The sequence below is a fragment of the Cebus imitator genome, unplaced genomic scaffold (genome assembly GCF_001604975.1).
Source record: "Cebus imitator isolate Cc_AM_T3 unplaced genomic scaffold, Cebus_imitator-1.0 Scaffold535, whole genome shotgun sequence".
Classification (NCBI taxonomy): Eukaryota; Metazoa; Chordata; class Mammalia; order Primates; family Cebidae; genus Cebus; species Cebus imitator.
Genome location: NW_016107850.1, coordinates 559,711 through 580,887, shown reverse-complemented (window position 1 = coordinate 580,887; position 21,177 = coordinate 559,711). Strand labels below are relative to the sequence as shown.

At 39.8% G+C, this 21,177-nt stretch overlaps 1 protein-coding gene across 5 annotated transcripts in view; it reads right to left on the bottom strand.

Annotated features, from left to right (window-relative positions):
- LRCH2 (leucine rich repeats and calponin homology domain containing 2) overlaps positions 1-21,177 on the bottom strand; it is a 103,501-nt gene that overhangs the window by 61,369 nt on the left and 20,955 nt on the right. For all 5 annotated transcript variants that reach the window (XM_017514703.2, XM_017514704.2, XM_017514701.2 and 2 more), the window contains exons 2-5: positions 9,693-9,837; positions 5,955-6,081; positions 1,480-1,585; positions 1,261-1,397 (exon numbers count right to left, since the gene is read on the bottom strand). In XM_017514703.2, coding sequence (XP_017370192.1) covers positions 1,261-1,397; positions 1,480-1,585; positions 5,955-6,081; positions 9,693-9,837 — 515 coding nt within the window. The remainder of the gene's footprint in view (positions 1-1,260; positions 1,398-1,479; positions 1,586-5,954; positions 6,082-9,692; positions 9,838-21,177) is intronic.

Genomic DNA, 21,177 nt, shown 5'->3' with positions numbered 1-21,177 from the left:
CACCTACTCCTTAGAATAAATTCTGACCTTCTGCTGACGCAAGTAAGGCACAGTCTGTGGCTGTGGCGCTGAAGGCAAGAATCTGAGGGTGTAAACCTTAGAACTGTGGTGTTTAATATGGGAGCTACCAGTCACTTGTAGCAATTTAGATTTAAATAAATCAAATTAAAATAAAATGTAAAGTTTGGTTCATTAGTTGCACTAGCTATATTCCAAGCATTCAACAGCCACATGAACAAGTGGCTACAGTATTGAACCACTGTCAGTTACAGAACATTTCCATCATTCAGAAAGTTCTACCAGACAGCACTGCCTTAAATATTCCACAAACTATCATGTTTTCAGTACTTAATCCCTACATTCAGAGTTGCATGTTTCCTCCAATACTCAAGCCATTCCCAGATTTGATTTGTAAATCAACATGCTTCTGATTGCCTTCTCCCATAGCAGGCACAAGTTTCAGCTTTCTTCATTCTGCTAAAGCAGCTACTACCAGCACTCTAGCCAGCCTTTAGTTGAATGAGAAAAGGCAAACCCTTTGGAATGAGTGGAATGTACTTTTGTAGGAAGAAAAAGACAACCTTTCTTCTGGATGTCTGCAAACTCTCTTCCAGGGCACACAGCATAAAGTACCATTTCACTGCTACTTGCTCCTCAGCCAAATACTCTTGTGAAATCTAAGTAAAGGCACTAGTTTCTACTATTCTATTTTCCATTTTCAAAATCTATTGACATCGCTTACCCACTGTCCTCTTCCTTCTCTTTCATCCTTGTCCTTATGGGTTTATATTACAGTTTATTCCTTAATTATCATTTTAGAGGATTCCACATGGATTTAATTCTCACTAAGCTAAAAGTCATAATTAATATTTTCCACTTGTATCTTGTTCTTCTTGTTATAATTCCATCTCTCAGTGCCAAAAATGTGCTCCAATCAATCCCACAACAAATCCCAAGTAGATATATACCTGAGTGGGAAACAGGTAGAGAGACTTCAGAGTCTCTTTTGTAAATAACTAACAACCAGAATTATCATTTCACAAGCAGAAAGTTATTATCTAGGTTTTCCAAATGCTATCCTAGAGCCTAAGCTAAAACTTCTACCAAAATGCAAAAGGCAATGCTCAGAAAAACTTTAGACAACAGTGCCCGAGCAACAAATTAGCTCTTGATTTAGGTGCTTTTTGATTTACCAGTCACAAACAGATAAAATTATGAACAAAAATGAGAAGAAATATGTATAATATCTTTATTACAAACCTGTGCTGGTGGTACTTGCAATGGATTGTTATCCAAAATTATTACTTGTAAATGATGCAGCTTTCTGTAACAAACTGGAATTTCGGTCACTTTATTACAAGAGAAATCCAGCTTGACTAAGGGAAGATCACCTAATTCTGGTCAGAAAAGAAAAACAGTTAATTAAATTTTACGTAGTTACTCTATTATTCATGTGAGTAAACATAGTGAGCATCTTACCATCTGGCAAAACATGAAGATTATTTCTTCTTATATTTAGCTCTCTAAGTGAATGTAATTTTCCCATTTGTTGGGGAAGGACTTGAATCTCATTGCAGCTAATATCCTAAAGAAAACAATAAAATAGAATTATAACAAGCTAACTGAGAAATATATATACACACACACATATATATTCTGATTTTTAAATTAAAGCACATGGTTAATAGCTAGCAAAAGTTACCATCTAATGTCATTGCTCTAAAGATGGATTATCTGGCAGATTTCTATTTATATTACATCATGAAGTCAACCTAGCACGGTAAATAGAAACTTTCCATACAAAAATTTGAGGTTATAGATTAGTAACTACATAAGTCAGCCTTTTGAAAAATCTCAACTAAAGACCATCTCATACCAGCCAAATCCAGAAATAAGAATGATCCAGCACTCTTCATCTACAGGTAAAGCAAAGACTAACAATTCTCAAACATTGTATAATCTGTCAATTACAGTAGTTGTCTTGAGATACTTCATTGGGCAGAAGCTAAGAAAGTCAAGGATTTACTGTGTGTAATTAGCAAATTTGATGACTGTATGTTTTGTATATTTATATAAGCAATCAAGCTAATAAAAAGGTCTTCGAAGACTATGATCAGGATCAATTTAACTAAATCATTTTCTCCAAAGGGATACAAAATGAGAAGTAAGCTCAAACACTTGTGACTCATATCATAACTCAAAGACATTCTAAGAGATTTGAGTTGGAAATCTCTCAGGTATCTCTCAGGAAATCTCTGCAGTCAAAATCCAAGCCCCAATGTAAAGGTAAACAATATCAAGTTTCCATAATAACAAATTGAGGTTTTTACTTATTATCATAATAACAAATAAAGAACAGTTTCAATCAACTATGCTGTCTCCCCTATTTCTTATAATAACATCAACAAAAAGAAATCTACAGCATGGTGTCAGACAGTAATCATTCTAGACACACCTCAAATGAAATTCTTATTCTACTGCAATTGCCACCAATTTCCAACTTTTAGTGAACATGGTATTAGTTTGGATGGAGAATAGTACGTACATTCAGTTTGCAAAATAATAGTAAATCCATGCAGCGAAGAATATAATAATGCTATACATGATTAGGAAAACATATCCTACACGCCTCTTTCAAACAATATCTAAGGCATCTTCATTCAACAAGAAATATTTATTGAATACTATTAATATTTGATAGGTACTGTTCCAGGGACTGGGGACATATAAAGGAACAAAATAAAATTTCCTGCTCTCATAGCTCCTCATGGAGTTCACATGCTAGCAAGGGGAGTAAACTATACAATATGCTAGAAGGTAGTAAGTACTATTTAAAAAATAAATAACAACAGGGTAGGAAAGTGGCTATGCTCGCAATAGTGGAGGATACTAGCTCATCTCATAGATAAGGTGATTGGCAGAGCTAAAAGAGTGAACCATACCAATATATAAGAAAGGAATATTCCAGAGAAGAAACAATAAAAGTAAACGTGCTCAGGCAGAGCACACCTGACACCTTACAAAGAACAGCAAGGAATCAAGTGTAATTAGAGGGAAATGGGCAAGGGAAAGAGTAGAATAGAGGGAAGGATGTGACTTTAGTTTTTATTCTGAGATATGGGCAGAAACCAGAAACTTCTGAACAGAGGATTGACATGATCTGACTTATATATTGACAGGATCACCTTAGCTGCTATTTTCAGAATAGACTATTATTCAAATGATGGATAATAAAAGTTTGCAAAAATGTTCTTTAAACATTTTTTTTTCTTTCTAAAGATATTTGATACTTAAGATTTCCATATGGAAAATCCATAGAAATTTGAGAGATAGCTGTCATTTCCCAGGAGAAATACATCCAGGCATAGAAAATGAACACACACCAGTGGGTGTTCTATAAAATATTCTGCAGAGATTGGAGGCCAGAGAGTATTTCCTAAGTTTCTAATGACAGAATTTCATTACAGTTGATTATAACATCATGTGGAAGAGTATCATGGGAAAATATTTTAACAGGGAATACCCACAAATTCAATATATAATTTACAACTGTCAATTAGCCGTCCCAATGCTATCTACCCATCTACTGTTACTGATTTCAAGAGTTTAAATCATAATAATTTTATAGTACTTACTAAAAAAATAGTATTTAACATTTAAACATTTTCTACTTAAATAAAAACACAGTTGGTCCTCTGTATCCATGGGTTCTGCATTCATGAATTCAACCAAATACTAACCAAAAATATTCAGGAAAAAAAAAAGCATGGTTGTGCCTGTACTGAACATATATTGTCTTTTTTTTCTTGTCATTACTTCTTAAATAATACAACATAACAACTATTCACATAGCATTTACACTGTATTAGGCATTATAAGTAATCTAGACATGATTTAAAGCATATGGGAGAACCTGTGTAGGTTATAAGTAAACACTATCATTGTATATAAAAGACTTGAGCATTCGTGGATTTTGGTACGGGGTGAATCCTGGAACCAATCCCCCATAGAAGGACAACTACGCTAGAATTAAACTAAAACTCCTAATTATTTTTGACATTTATCTAAAAATTACATCATGTAATGAAATTAAAAACATAGGGCCAAAAACTAAATTTAAAAAAGAAATAAATTACAGAGACATAAAATCTTAAATTATAACCTTTATAAAATTTTGAAAAGCATTAACGGTGTTCAAATCAAAGAAAATAATAGTCCCTTCTATTACAAACTTGTTAGATCACATCTGGAATCTTTGTTCATTTTTTAGTATAACATTAAGAGAGATTTTAAAGGGATCATTTTCTAAATAGAAATAGCTAAAAGTAAAAAGTCATACAAAGGAATAAAGGTAATAAACATGTTTAAGCCATAGAAAAACACATCTTAAGAGTTTAGTAAAATGGAGAATAGGCACATAACAGATTACAAGTGTCCGATTTCTTCATATGGTAGTCCCAGGATCAACGGGAAAAAAATACAGAAGCATGTATTTTGGTTCAAAATAAGAACGAGTAATAACAAATATGGTTTTGCACAGGAGAATTGGAATAGGCATGCATTTACACACACACACACACACACACACACACACACACACACATATACAGAATTGTCCACCATTGAAAATATACAGTAGATGTGTCAGGGATTCCTGCATTAGGAAGTGGTTGTATCTGATCACTTCTAAGACCTTTTATAATCTCTAAATTATATGTTTCTAAAACATAAGGTAAAATTCAAGGAAGCTACCTTGTATTATAATTCGACATTGATTAGACATGCAGGTATTCCTTAATGAATAAAAGGTATTCCTGAAATTTCTGCTCATTACATTCTGTTAAAATTCATTTCTCATTTAAAATTGGAGGTAAGTTCCTCAAGAAAACTTTTGGGCCCCTGGACATAATATAGTCATACATAAGAATACTTCAGGACTTTAGGCCAGGCACAGTGGCTCACACCTATAATCCCAGCACTTAGGGAGGCTGAGGCAAGTAGATCACTTGAGGCCAGGGGTCAAGACCAGCCTGGGCAACATAGTGAAACCCTGTCTCTACAAAAAATGCAAAATTTAGTTGAGCATAGTGGTGCATGCCTGTGATCCCAACTACTTGGGAGGCTGAGCACGAGAATTGCCTGAACCTGGGAGGCAGAGGCTGCAGTGAACCAAGATCATGCCACTGCACACCAGCCTGGGTAACAGAGTGAGACTCTGTCTCAAAAAAAACCAAAAAGAATACTTTAAAAATACCTATTTATTAGCAAAGCATCATTCAAGATAAAAGGAAAGAAAAACAAGCAGCATGGTACACTGTGTAAAGTGGAGGTAAACAAAAGATATAAAAAATAGCTCAAAGGTTTGAGGATCTGAATATGTTTCTCTCAGAATTCAATGTCCTTTAATATCTAAAATGTTATGTCCCAGGTAATTAATTTAAATTATTCTGTATTTCTACAATCAATTGCATATAATAGTGTCTTACTATTTATTTCAGTCTAAAAAGAGTTATCATATAAGCAAACAGTGAGGAAGAGTTATGTTGCAAATTCTGTTTGTAGAAACTTTCTTCTATCTCCTTTCTCTAAGGATATATCATAGTCTTACAAAAGCCTTATTTAATAAATTCCCTTAGCTTTTCTCTAAGACCTTTACTGTTCAAAAAAGGGGTAAACAAATGCCTATTCATTTGAAAAGTATTTCTTAAAGTTGGTAAGCAAGCCTTCTAACATTACTAGGACTAAGAAAGAACCATGCTATTTTGTGACTGGGAAAACTCAGACATACAGTAGCTCAAGACTTTACTAAGTCTTACTGAATTTAGACATATACCAAGGTAATACTTTTTTAAAAAATTAAAATGAAATTCCATAAAATAATGAATAATCTTCCAAAATGTAAAGGTGTATATATTATGCATATTACATTCAATTAATATAACTATTTTACTCACCAACTCCATTAAATCTTTTAATTTCCCAATTTCTTCTGGAATGGATACCAGTTTATTATTACTGACGACCAAAACTTTAAGAGGAAGATCAAATAGGTATTTTGGCAATGTTGATAAAAGATTTCGACTGAAAAGAATCAGAAAGTCTCATTATGAGAAATATGTATGAAATGTGACATATTAAAAAAGAAGAAATCACTTTGTAAGTAAATAATATTCTATCACTAAGTAATAATAATCACTGAGTGCTCACTTTGTATCAGGCACAGTGCTAAATTTCTTATACGCACTGTCTCATTTAATTCTCACGTTAACAACACAAGATCAAGTAGTTATTACCTTCATTATACGAATCAGAAAATGAAAGTTAAAACTGGTTAAGTGACTTGCCCAAGTACAGCAGAGATCCATAGCATAGCAAAGCCTATGCAGTCAGACCTATGATACTGCTCTAAACACCATCAGTTCTCAAAAACCCAGAATGATTCTTCTGAGCTCAAGAATGTCAGAACCTTGCTCCTTAATATAAGTCTGGTATATTCAATACTTCTATGCTAAGGAAAGTCTCCAGGAGTAAATATGCATGCACTAAGTTCAAATTTATAAAAGAATGAATAGGACTGTATCTTCAAAAACATGTAGTAACCCTAACCCAATCCCTTTTAAGGTTTAACAGCCTATTAGCACCTTTATCTCAGCTCAAAGTTGATAAAACATTCTCATCTCTATAGATACATTTAAATATAATAACTAACATTAACTGAGTACCTACTATTGCCAGGACATGTTCAGAGCAGCTCGTGTGAATTAACTCTGACAGTGATACCCATTTTACAGATGAAGAAATAATCACAAAGAGTTTAAGTAAACTGCTCAAAGTCACACAGCTGTAAAGTGGGAGAGGCAGGATTCAAACCCAGGCAATCCGGCTCTGGGGCCTTGGCCCTCAAATTACTATAGTCAAATTTATATGCCAAAACCCAAATAACCCCCTATCAAAATATACATTTTTCCATTCCATTTACATACTAACAAGCATTAATAAGCAATAAGCTACTATTTTTCCTATTTTTCAAAGTGACGTTTATAGACCTGTACGTAGCATTTTGTGTAACACACACAGCAACAAAAGTCCAGTGTTACCCAAGAGGGGGACTTCAAGACCCTTCACTTTATCTTTTCTCTGGCAAAGGACATCCAGAAACACTAGACTGGCTTTAATCACATGGCACAAATAAACAAAAAATGGCAATGCCCCTCAACCAGCAATACTGGCCAGATTGCTGGAATATCAAATATGCTAGGGTCCTGTCATAATCCTTCGTTATTTTCAGGGTCAAGCAGGCTCCTTGGAAAAACGGTCCATCTGGGCCCCTTCACACCAGGGCACACAAGGATCTTTCTGTAGGATTCTACTAAAAAAGGGGGTAGTATATAGGAAGAGAGAAGAGTTGAAAAATTATCTTATAAGTTTATTAAGATATTTTCAGCAAAATAAATAAATACATGGACTAAATAATGGCAAACTCATTCTAATACTTCTTCAGGCCAAAAATAGCTTAAAATCAGTTTATTTTCTTCCCTTAAAAAGCATATTCAGGCCGGAAACAGTGGCTCACGCCTGTAATCCCAGAACTTTGGGAGGCTGAGGCAGGCAAACCATATGAGGTCAGGAGTTTGAGACGAGCCTGGCCAATATGGTAAAACACTGCCTCTACTAAAAATTAGCCAGGCCTGGTGGCGGGTGCCTATAATTCCAGCTACTCGGGAGGCTGAGGCAGGTGGATCATTTGAACTTGGGAGGTGGAGTTTGCAGTGAGCCAAGATGACACCACTCCACCCTGGGAGGCAGAACAAGACTCAAAAAATATATATATTCATTGAGTTAACACACAATCATCTTTCACAAGAATCTGGTTTCTTCATACTAGCTAATAAATTATTAATTGTCAATTTTTTACCACATGCTTTAAAGAGGAAATCAGTCGCTAGAACTAATGTTATTTCAATATAGTTTGCTCAAAGATTTTTGTGACTATAAAAAACAAAGTTGACTCTTACTGATCACAACAGGATAGAATCAGATAAAGTTTTAGTAAAACTTCAGTAAAACTAAGATTACCATATTTGTTAAGGGAGAAATGTAATTCAGTTTTTGGCAAAACGCTTTTTCTGCAAAAGAACAAAATGAAACAGAAACAAAGACAAAACTTAAAAATACATGACTTTCCACAAACCTCTTTTAAGCCAGGCCAAGATTTATACCTACTTAGAGAACAAGGATTGATATCTATGGAAGGAAATTTCTCTCACACATTTCTTTTCCTTTTCCCTTTTCTCTTTTTTCTTTTTTCTCTTCTCTTCTCTTTTTCCTTTTCATTTATTTTCTTTTGACAGAGTCTTGCTCTGTCACCCAGACTGGACTGTATGGCATGATATCAGCTCACTGCAACCTCTGCCTCCTGGGTTCAAGCTATTCTCCTGCCTCAGCCTCCCGAGTAGCTAGGATTACAGGTGTCTGCCACCTCACCCAGCTAATTTTTGTATTTTTAGTAGAGATGGGGTTTCACCATGTTGGTCAGGCTGCTCTCAAACACCTGACCCTTGTGATCCACCCACCTTGGCCTCCCAAAGTGCTGGGATTACAGGTGTGAGCCACCGCACCCGGCAGTGTGAAGTAGTTTCAGTTAAAATAGCATGTACTGTCAGGTAATACCACTGGAGGAGTCATATAAAAGAAATGATATAACACAGTGAGATGAGAACATTATCATTTATGTATATTATAGTTACTACTCCTCTATATGTGAATTTAGACAACTTGGTTAATGAGGAAATTATCCCTTCCAACTGAATAAAAAAAGAACAAATTCTAAAATTAAGTCAAAATATATCAATTTTCATTCAATGTTACTGATTTGGCAGGGAAAGTTTTTTCTTATACTTATTGAGTGTTCACTCTTTTATATATATAGGGTAAGAGCTATGTATGAATGAGAGTTCTACAGTCATACTGCTTTGATTTTAATCTTGGCTCTATCACTTGCTGAATCTATCTATGAATCTGGACAAAGAGCTTAACCCAGTTTCCTCACCTGTAATGCAGGGATAACAATAATACCTATCTCAAAATGCTGTCATGAAAACTAGATAAGGTAATATGGGTAAAGCATTTGGAATACTGCTTGGCACATGATAAGCACTTACTAAGTATAAACATGAACTGTCATCCACTTCCAAACCTTTGAACATTCCCATCCCACTCTAACCATCCTTGAAGTAGAAGCAAGAGGTCATAAAAGTGAGAAAAAATAGCTCAAGCATTGTTTCTTTGTTTCACATATTTAAGGATGTACATAAAATCTGTATTGTGGTGCTATAATTTCAGGAAAATATTTATAGTGTAAAGCCTTGCTACTCAAACCGAGGTCTAGGGACCAGTAAGTAGGCATGGGCATTGCCAAGGGGCCTGTTAGAAATGCAGACCCCACAACAGACCTAAGAAATTAGAGCCTGCATTCTAACAGATCTCAGGGTAATTCCTATGTGTTAAAGTTTGAGAAGCTCCGCTCTCGAGAACAGGATAAAAACCTACAAAATAATGTGAACATATGAAAAACACAAATAAGATACTACTGAGATAAATTTAAGCTACACAGCCATATCAAACATATTCCTTTGCTACTAAAAAAGGATTAAAATGACAATAAAAACCAAAATTTATTTTTGTTTCCTTACCTAATGTTAAGGTATGTTAACATCTGCAGATTTTTAATGGCTTCAGGAATGGTTTTGATGCAATTATGATATAAATTTAATGTTTCCAGGGGTGCAAATAACCAGACATCAGAAGGAATTTCTGTAAAACGATTTCTGGAAAGATCTGAAAAAAAAAAAGTGTCTGAGTATTAGACATATACCTATATCTATGGTAATTAAAAGGACTATTTTCACACTTGCTGAATCACTTAGAATCTAAGCAACTACTTAAAATATTTTAAAATAGACAATATTACCCTTGAGGGCAAAAAAACATTACTAAGAAATGCACTCATATGGCCAGTGCAGTGACTCACACCTGTAATCCCAGCACTTTGGGAGGCCAATGCAGGAGGATCATTTGAGCTCAGGAGTTGGAGACCAGCCTGGCCAACATGGCGAAACGCTGTCTCTACTAAAACACAAAAATTAGCTGGATGTGGTGGTGGGTGCCTGTAATCCCAGCTACTCAGGAGGCTGAGGCAGGAGAATTGCTTGAACCCAGGAGGTGGATGTTGCAGTGAGCTGAGATCATGCCACTGCACTCCAGCCTGGGTGACACAGCCAGACTCTGTCTTTAAAAAAAAAAAATACTCATAGAATACATGTTTATTAACCAAACGTACTTCATATGCTTCAATATGTCTAAAATCCAAATATGCTATGTCTTTTAAAATACCAATGAAGATTTATCTCTAATCTTTAAAAGCAAACACAAAAATACCTCCCACGATCCCACATCCCCCTCCATCTGCCTCTTCTTTCACAGCCAAAGTTACATAAATCCACAACTAAATTTCTTACTTACCATAGACTTCTCAAGGCACTACAAATTGGTTTCTATGCACTCTCACATTCACCAATACCAACAACCACCATATCAATAACCATTCCATATGTCTGGAAATATTATTTTCCTTTGTCTTAGAAGACTATAATTCTGGGATCTCTTCCTAACACCTCTCTGGCTACTTCTTATTTTCTTTTGCTAGGTTTTCCCCTACCTGTATCATAAATGCTGGTGTTTCCAAGAACTATGACGTAAGACACTTTTTCTTCTTGAGATATACACCCCCAACCAGTAGGAGCCGCCCTCAACAAAGAGCGCTCCAAGGCTGCAACTGGCGCTGCCTCACCCCTCCCACTGCCTCCAACCGACCACTCCACAGGCAGACATGATGGAAGTGGATCGCCCGGGGAAGCTTTTTGTTGGGGGCCTCAACCTCAAAACCGACGAGAAAGCCCTCAAGGCAGAGTTTAGCAAGTATGGCTGCATCGTCAAGGTGGTCCTGATGAAAGACCGAGAAACCAGCAAGTCGAGGGGCTTCGCGTTCATCACCTTCGAAAGCCCGGAAGACGCCAGGGCTGCCGCCAGAGATATGAATGGCAATTACCTAGATGGTAAGTCCATCAAGGTGGCCCAGGCCGTCAAACCGGCATTCCAGAGCATCCGGTGGGGCCCAAGGTCCCCCAGCAGCCACGGTCACCCGAGGTTCCCATGCGGGATCCGTGGGGGTGGCGGCAGCCTGTGGCGACCCCCATCACGGGGCAGGCCCAATGATGATGGCGGCTACGTGGGGCATTTTGACCCGCAGCGCTACAGAGCCCGAATGTCCATGAAGCGCAGGCCGCAGCCGGTGCTGCACTGGGCTAGCCCACCCCGCAAGAGGGCCACACCATGGGGCCTAGCTCGCAGCCGTGGCAGTGAAATGCGCAGGAAGGCCGTGGCCTTGTGGGAGCGAGGCGGCTACTCAGACCTGCCGCGCTGGGAGCCACCACCCCCGCACCACCACCCCTACCTGGGCTGGCGGGCACCCAGAGACAGCTACTCGAGCCGATACTACCGCAACTCCCGGGATTTTGCCCCCTCGTCCAGAGAGTACAGCCGCCATCATTATGGCCACTCCAGTGTCCGGGACTACTGTCCCTCGAGAGGCCATGGCCACCGAGACGGCTACAGGGGTCGTGACCATGACTACACGGATCATCCAAGCAGAGGCCCTTACCGAGAGCCCTTCGAGAGCTGTGGAGACCCGTGCAGCACCGCCCCCAGGCGTGGAACACCGCCATCTTACGTAAGAGGAAGCCGCTATGAGGAGTACCGGGGCCGCTCGCTCGAGGCCTACAGCCGGGGCCGCAACAGTTACAGCAATAGTTACAGTCAGAGCGACCACTATGGAGGAGGAGACCGCTACAAGAATTACCGGCGCCGCTCACTCGATGCCTACAGTGGGGGCCATAAGAGTTACAGCAGCAGTTACGGCAGGAGTGGAGGAGGCTGCTATGGAGGAAGAAGACACTACAAGGAGTACCAGGGCCGCAACGGCCGTGACAGTTACAGCAAAATTTACATCCAGAGCGACCGATACTTGAGGGGCCGAGACCAAGTAGGCAGACCAGGATCATGGACTCCCTCTGCCCATGGAAAGGGGCAGCCCTCCACTGCATGATTCTTACAGCCAGTCGGGCTCCAGGGTTCCCAGAGGCCATTTAGGAAAGCCGCTTGGAGAAAGAGGAAGGCAGGAACAGACTTGGGACCAAAAATCTGTTTTCAAAGAAACTAACAAAAAGAACCTGTTCTATGGTAACTACCCAAGAACTTGTATAAGGAAGAGCTGTTTTTCTTTTAAGAATTTGTTACAATTTCCACTTTTATGCTTTTGCAGGGAAAAACTTAAAATTTGTTTAATTTAGTTTTGAAATTGTTAACGATTCTTTCAACAAGTTCATGTTAAAAGTATAAGATATGAGCCTGAGTCCTAGTCTTATATTTACAAGTAGACATTTGATAATAGTTTCTTCCCTTGCAAACTTTCCTGATAAATGAGGTAAACAGTTCTGAGATCTTTCATAATCATCTGCTCACCTAAAATGGAAAAATGGATCATTCTGCTCATTTAAAGCAACTAGATTTTGGGTGGAGAGTGGGCAGATCACAAGGTCAGGAATTCGAGGCCAACTTGACCAACATGGTGAAATCCCATTTCTACTAAAATTATAAAAATTAGCTGAGTGTGGTGTCACGCGCTTGTAATCCCAGCTACTCAGGAGGTTAAGGCAGGTGAATCGCTTGAACCCGGGAGGGAGAGGTTGAAGTGAGCTGCGATGGGACCACTGCACTCTAGCCTGGGTGACAGAGCAAGACTGTCTCAAAAAAAAAAAAAAAAGTTGTAGGAATATGGTTAATTCTATTAAATCACAGAAATGTGGGACATCACCTAATATCAGACTATCAAATTAGAAAGATTAAGAATTGGCTATCAGGAAGACCTATACTTAGAAAGTGAGTAGAGAAAAAACAGCAAGCAGAAAAGGCTGAAAATAATGGTCATGAGAAAACACAGTAACCATATGAAGAGATCAAAGAAGTTCAAAAAGCAACAGGAGGCTGACTTTTTTCCAAGATAGCTGACTAGAATGATTTCCAGCACACCTCATCCACTTAGAAAAACCAAATGGTATGCAGACAATCACACTTTGAATACATTATCCAGGAGGGAACACGGGGTTCAACAGAAAAAGTGAAAGGAAACTCCAAAATCTAGGAAAGAGATGGAAAGCAGACAGACTGTGTAGTCAAGACAGTCTGGGAACTGGCAATGAATCCCTAATACAAGAGAGAGTATCTTTCTCCAGTCCACTTCCCCACTGGGGAATCATACAATCCAGGCTACAGGAGACCATCCTGACCCATCCAAATCCTGAATCTGATTTAGGGGGCATCCAGGAGACTGTGAGAAGGAAATGCTCCAGGGAGGCAACATGCCCTGGGTCCCATACCTTTCCTCAGAACTAAGTAGTCACAGTAAGATGCCATTCTTGATCCTAGCTCTTAGCAAACTATGAGTGGTCCTGGGAATCTGCAGTACCAGTCTTGGCCATTGGGGAAGATCAGGCTGCATCTTGCAGAGCAGGGGCTTGAGCAGGGATGGGGATCTCACAACCAAAACTGAGAATCAGACATGGCATACATGGGCTCCAGCCTCTGGTGTTGGAACCAGGCTCCCCATGCTCCAATCCTGAGCAGGATGAGTTACTGAAGAGGCTTGGTCTTGAGCTGGGTGCTGACTTCAATGGCTCACAGCTGAATTATGGGCTGGGTGCAAACTGCCATTAACAGAACAGCCTGGTTGGCTGCCACAGCTGGGATGGGGGAGGGATGGTAGTGGTCTCATCCTCCCTGGCACCCATGGCAGGACCTCAGCACAGCAGCAGTCACTTCTCACCTATGCATTTCACCAGAGGCCTGAGGAGTATACTGCCCGCCCCACCCCCACATCATGGCTGGTGCATGAACTTGCTATTGGTAGGTGCTGAGTAAAGCTTGCCCAATCTGGATCCACCCAGCTTCATCACCTCTACCTCTATCACTCACACTACCCCAGATGCTTAGGAGCTCAAGAGCCTGCTTATCTACCTGGTATACTTCTACTAAAACTAGCATCTGAGAAAGCCACTCAGATGCCAAAATTATTAGCCTGCCTGGAAACTGCCAACACAGCAGCCAGCATATGCTGTCCCAGGTCACAAGGATAGACATAAACCTGGCTGGGCATGGTGACTCAGGCCTATAATCCCAGCACTTTGGGAGGCCAAGGTGGGTGGATCACAAGGTCAGGAGTTTGACACCATCCTGGATAACACAGTGAAACCCCACCTCTACTAAAAACACAAAAATACTAGCTGGGCATGGTGGCATGTGCCTATAATCCCAGCTACTCAGGAGGCTGAGGCAGGACAATCACTTGAACCCAGAGGCGGAGCTTGCAGTGAGTGAGCAGAGATCGCGCCACTGCATTCCAGGCAGGGTGACAGAGCGAGACTTCACCTCAAAAAAAAACCTGATAATGGGCCCATCAGGCATTCCAGTCACAAGCACAACTTCACCACAGGCCCCACCAAGAACCTCATATTAACACAATAAGGATAGCCATATGGAGTCTTCACCACTGCATGCACCTGGAAGCAAATCCAGAAGGCCCTACCCAACCAACATCGTTACGTCTTCAAGAAAAATGTCCCCCATCCACATGAAAAGTCATTTTTTTAAAAAAAGAAGATATAGCTATGAAGCCAGATGAGCAGAAACCAACATAAAAATATAGAAAGCATGAAAAAGCTAGGCAATATGATGGCCTCAATTATTCCATCTCTACAGTTCCCCAATGTCTTAACTAATTCCAGCATTAAGTCAAAAGTCCAACTCCAAAGTCTCATCTGAGACAAGGCAAGTCCCTTCCACCTATGAGTCTGTAAAATCAAAATCAAGTTAGTTACTTCCTAGATACAATGGAGGTACAGGCATTGTATAATACACTTGTTCCAAATGGGAGAAATTGGCCAAAATGAAAGGGCCTCAGGCCCCATGCAAGTCTGAAATCCAATGGGGAAGTCATTTTAAAAGTTCCAAAATAATCTCCTTTGACTCCATGTCTCACATCCAGGGCACACTGATGGAAGGGGCAGGTTCCCATAGCCTTGGGCAGCTCTGCCCTTGTGGCTCTTCAGGGTATAGCCCCCATGGCTGGTTTCAGGGGCTGGCACTGAGTATCTGCAACTTTTCTAGGTGCTTGGTACAAGCTGTCGGTCTGGATGTCTGGAGGATGGTGGCCATCTTCTCACAGCTTCACTAGGCAGTGCCCCAATGGGGACTCCATGTGGGTCCCCAACCCTACATTTCCCCTCTACACTGCCCTAGTACAGGTAACCCATGAGGGCTCCGGCCCTGCAGCAGACTTCTCCATGTACGTTCAGGCATTACCATACAGCCTCTGAAATCTAGGCAGAGATTCTCAAACCTCAACCCTTGTCTTCTAAGCACCCACAGGCCCAACACCATGTGGAAGCCAGCAAGGCTTGGGGCTTGCAACCACTGAAGGAACATTATGGGCTGTATCTTGGCCCCTTTTTGCCACAGCTGAAGCTGGAGTGGCTGGGGCACAGGGCGCCATATTCTGAGGCCGCACAGAGCAGTGGAGCTCTGGGCCCAGAACATGAAACCATTTTTCCCTAGTAAGCCTCCAGGTCTGTGATGGGAGGGGCTGTCCTGAAGATCTCTGAAATGCCCTGGAGACATTTTCCCCATTGTTTTGGCAAATAACATTCCGGTTCCTTTTTAACTTATGCAAATTTCTGCAGCAGGCTTGAATTTCTTCCCAGTCAATGGTTTTATTTTTCTAACATATAGGCTACAAATTTTCCAAACTTTTATGCTCCTCTCTTTTAAACATAAGTTCTGATGTCAGACCATCTCTTTGTGAATGCATATAACTGAACACTTTCAGAAACAACCAGGTCACATCTTGAATGCTTTGCTACCTAGATATTTCTTCTGCCAGATACCCAAAATCATCTCTTTTAAGTCCTAAGTTCCACAGATCTCTAGGGCAGGGGCAAAATGCCACCAGTCTCCTTGCTAAAGCATAGCAAGAGTGACCTTTGCTTCAGTTCCAATAAGTTCCTCATGTCCATCTAAGACCACCTCAGCCTGGATTTTGTTATAAATATTCCCATCACATCACAACCATTCAACAAGTCTCTACGGAGCTCAAAACTTTCCCTCATATTCCAGTCTTCTTCTGAGCCCTCCAAAACATTCCAACCTCTGCCCACTACCCAGTTCCACGTTGCTTCCACATTTTCAGTAATCTTTATAGCAATGCCCCAATTCTTTGGTACCAAATTTCTGTATTAGCCCATTCTCACACTGGTATATAAAACTACTTGAGAATCAGTAACTTATAAAGAAAAGAGGTTTAATTGACACACAGTTCTGCATTGCTGGGGAGGCTTTAGGAAACAATCATGGCAGAACATGAAGAACAAGCACCTTCTTCACAAGGCAGAGGGTGGGAGGGGAATGCTACACACTTAAAAACCATCATATCTCATAAGAACCCACTCACTCTCATGAAAACAGCATGGGGGAAACCACCCCCATGATCCAGTCACCTCCTACCAGGTCCCTCCCTGACACAGGGTGGTTACAATTCAATATGAGATTTGAGTGGGGATACAGAGCCAAACCATATCAAAGAGTGATTAATACATGGAACACAGAGAATTTACAGGGCAGTTAAGCTCTTCTATGTGATATGGTGATGATGCATACATGACAAATGCATTTGTCAAAAGACATACAACTATACAACATAAAGACTGAACCCTAATGTGAAGTATAGATTTTAATAATGAAATATTGCTTCATCAATTTTCATCATCATCAAGGGTACCATATATTGGTTTATTAATTGTAAAAAATCATTACAAAAATGTAAGATGCTAAAAATAGGAAAACTATGAGCTGGAGAAAAGAAATATGGGGTAACTGTACAATCTGCTCAATTTTTTTGTATACCTAAAACTTCTGAAAAATAAAGTCTATGAAATAAAAAAGCAAATAAACTACCAAAAAGGGACATGAAAAAAAAACTAAAACATCAATTAAAACATTAATAACAAGAATAACTTAATGATTTAAATAATATCAAGACATTAATAATCTACACATTTTTCATGATGCTTTATGTTCTTTCCCCTCCAAATAAAAGATTATTTAGTTAAATTACAAAGTAATATTATAAGTTCCCTTAGGGGAATTTAATTAAATGTGCATTCATAAACTGTTTCCTGGATGAGTTCATGTATTTATTTAGTAAATATCACTTAAAATTATAATTATTATTCTAATTGAATAGAGTTAAATGAAGAATAATAAATCTAATTCTTGGGTGTTTCAGATTTTAAATCAGTGTAAACAGCCTTTCTAAATCATTGGGTAAACAGAATAATAGTGCCGAAAATAATACAACCATGGAAAGAAAAATGGGAAATAACACAGAACTATTTGTATCTTAATTTCTTGAACTATCTCACACTAACAGCATCTCATATTTTCCATCAAAAAAGTGAAGATTAACTTATAACTTTGTAAGGTAGTTACTGTTTCTCATTTCACATATTGATATGGTTTGTCTGTATTCCCATCTAAATTTCATCTTGAATTCCCACGTGTTGTGGGAGGGACGTGGTAGTAGGTAACTGAATCAAAGGGACAGGTCTTTCCCATGCTGTTCTCATGATAGTGAATAAGTCTCACAAGATCTGATGGTTTTAAAAAGGGAAGGTTCCCTGCACAAGTTCTCTTCTCTTGTCTGCCACCATGTGAGATGTGCCTTTTACCTTCTACCATGATTGTGAGGTCTCCCCAGCCATATGGAACTGTAAGTCCAATAAACTTTTTCTTTTGTAAATTGTACAGTCTCACATATGTCTTTATCTGCAGCATGAAAATGGACTAATACAGTAAATTAGTACCAGTAGAGTGGGACACTGCTGAAAAGATACTCAAAAATGTGGAGGTGACTTTAGAACTGGGTAACAGGCACAAGTTAGAACAGTTTGGATGGCTCAGAAAAAGACAGTTTGGGAAAGTGGGAAAGTTTGGAACTCCCTAGAAACTTGTTGAATGGCTTTGACCAAAATGCTAATAATGGTATGGACAATGAAATCCAAGCTGTGGTGATCTCAGATAGAGATAAGGAACTTGTTGGGAACTGGAGCAAAAGTGACACTCTTATGTTTTAGCAAACAGACTGGTGGCATTTGCCCTTGCCCTAGAGATTTGTGGAACTCTGAACTTGAAAGAGATGATTTAGGGCATCTGGCAGAAGAAATTTCTAGGCAGCAAAGCATTCAAGAGGTGACTTGGGTGCCGTTAAAAGCACCCAGTTTTAAAAGGGAAACAGAACATAAAAGTTTGGAAAATTTGCAGCCTGACAATGCGATAGAAAAGAAAATCCCATTTTCGGAGGAGAAATTTCAAGCTGGCTGCAGAAATTTGCATAAGTAACCAGGAAATGAATGCTAATTCCCAAGACAATAGGGAAAATGTCTCCAGAGCATGTTAGAGGTCTTCACGGCAGCCCCTCCCATCACAGGCCAGGAGGCCTAGGATGAAAAAATGGTTTCATGGGCCAGGCCCAGAGACCCTGTGCTGTGTGCAGGGTAGGGACTTGGTGCTCTGTGTCCCAGCCACTCCAGACATGACTATAAGGGGCCAAGGTACAGCTTAGGGCATGGCTTCAAAAAGTACAAACCCAAGCCTTGTCAGCTTCCATGTGTTGTTCAGCCTATGGTGCACAAAAGTCAAGAATTGAGGTTTGGGAACCTCTGCCTAGATTTCAGAGGATGTATGGAAATGCCTGTATGTCCAGGCATAAGTTTGCTGCAGGGGCTGGGACCTCATGGAGAACCTCTGCTAGGGCAGTGCAGAAAGGAAATGTGGGGTAGGAGCCCCCACACAAAGTCCCCACTGGGGCACCACCTAGTGGAGCTGTGAGAAGGCGGCCACCATCTTCCAGACCCCACAATGGTAGATCCACCAACAGATTGCACTGTGCACCTGGAAAAGCCACACTCAATGCCACCTTATGAAAGCAGCCAGGAGGGAGTCTGTACCATGCTAAGCCACAGGGGCAGAGCTGCCCAAGACCATAGGGACCCATTTCTTACATCAGCGTGACCTGCATGTAAGATATGGAGTCAAGAGACACCATTTTGGAGCTTTAAGATTTGACTACCTCACTGGATTTCAAAGTTGCATGGGGCCTGTAGCCTCTTTGTTTTGGCCAAATTCTCCCATTTGCCTTTGTTTTGGCCAAATTCTCTCATTTGGAATGGCTGTATTTATCCAATGCCTGTACCCCCATTGTATCTAGGAAGTAACTAACTTCCTTTTGATTTTACAGGCTCATGGCCAGAAGGGACTTGCCTTGTGTCAGATGAGGCTTTGGACTATGGACTTTTGAGTTAGTGCTGAAATGAGTTAATACTTTGGAAGAGTGTTGGGAAGGTATAATTGGTTTTAAAATGTGAGGACATGAGATTTGAGAGGGCTCAAAGGCAGAATGATATGGTTTGGCTGTGTCCTCACCCAAATCTCATCTTGAATTCCCATGTTTTGTAGGAGGAACCCAGTGGGAGGTAACTGAATCATAGGGCCAGGTCTTTCTGGTGCTGTTCTCATGATAGTGAATAAGTCTTATGAGATCTGATGGTTTTAAAAAGGGAAGGTTCCCTATACAAGCTCTCTTCTCTTTTTTGCCACCATGTGGGAAGTGCCTTTCACCTTCCACCATGATTATGAAGCCTCCCCAGCCACATGGAACTGTAAGTCCAATACATTTCTTTCTTTTGTAAATTTCCCAGTCTCGGGTATGTCTTTATCAGCAGTATGAAAACAGACTAAATCACATATGAAGCAAAGACAGACTGATTGATATGCTTTCCCAATGTTAAAAAAAAATCATAAACTAGTAATAACTGACAGCACTGGAGTTCCAAACTCATGTGTCTTCAAAGCCTGTGTTCTATCTGTGATTTTCCACTCCTCCAACACACTACTGTGATCTTCTGTCCCACTGCAACCATAAACCAGGGTTAGAGGAATTCTAAATCTCCTAACAACATCCACACACACACCCAAGACTGCTTTTTGCAATAGGAGGCAGAATATAAATCTTACTTCTAGGTTCAATTTTTGTTTCAGAGAATAATGAATATCATTATAAAGCCCTCAGCTGTTACTAATTTACAAATTCAAAATTGTTTCATCTGAGATGACACACAGCTTTCTTGACTCCTTAAAGAGATGGGCCCTTATTACTTTTTCAATATTTTAACCAATTCAATAAACAAAGATTAAAGAAAATTAGTCAAACAAATGGGCCCTTATTACTTTTTCAATATCTTTAACCAATTCAATAAACAAGGATTAAAGAAAATTAGTCAAACAAATTTTGTCTAAAGGAGGATAACATCTTATAGGCAAAATTATTGTGCTGAGTACCTGTCAAGAGCTCTGACGGGTCAGATTTTACCCTATTTATAAGCCAGTATGGTAGCCTAACACTGTTGTATAGATGCTAGCAGAAGACATGAGACTCCTACGTAAGAGACAGACGCCTTTATTGTTCACAGCACAGCAAGTGGCATGAGCAGCATATATGTGTCAGTTCCCCTTACTCCCTGAAATCCTACGGGGGCAATATTGATGGGCCCATGTGGATACATGCACATGCACTATTATCACATTATAGGAAAGGAACCTGAGCTGAGGGAACCCAAATCTTTTATCATAGTAAGCATGCCTGCTTTTTGTTCTAAGGGAGACATTATCTTTATTTTAATGGACATTAAGCATGACTGTCTTCTGCTTTGGAGAGAAACACTATCTAATTCGTCCAAGGATGTAAGCAAATCTGCCTTTTGCTTTGGTTTGCTTTGGTTTGCTTTTTGTTTTATTTGTTTGTTTTTAAAGACAGTATCTTGCTTTTTTGTCCAGGCTGGAGTAAAATGGTGCAATCACAGCTCACTGCAGCCTTGCCCTCCCAGGCTAAAGCAGCCCTATTGCCTCAGCCTCCTAAGTAGCTGGGACTACAAGCGTGAACCACCATGCTTGGCT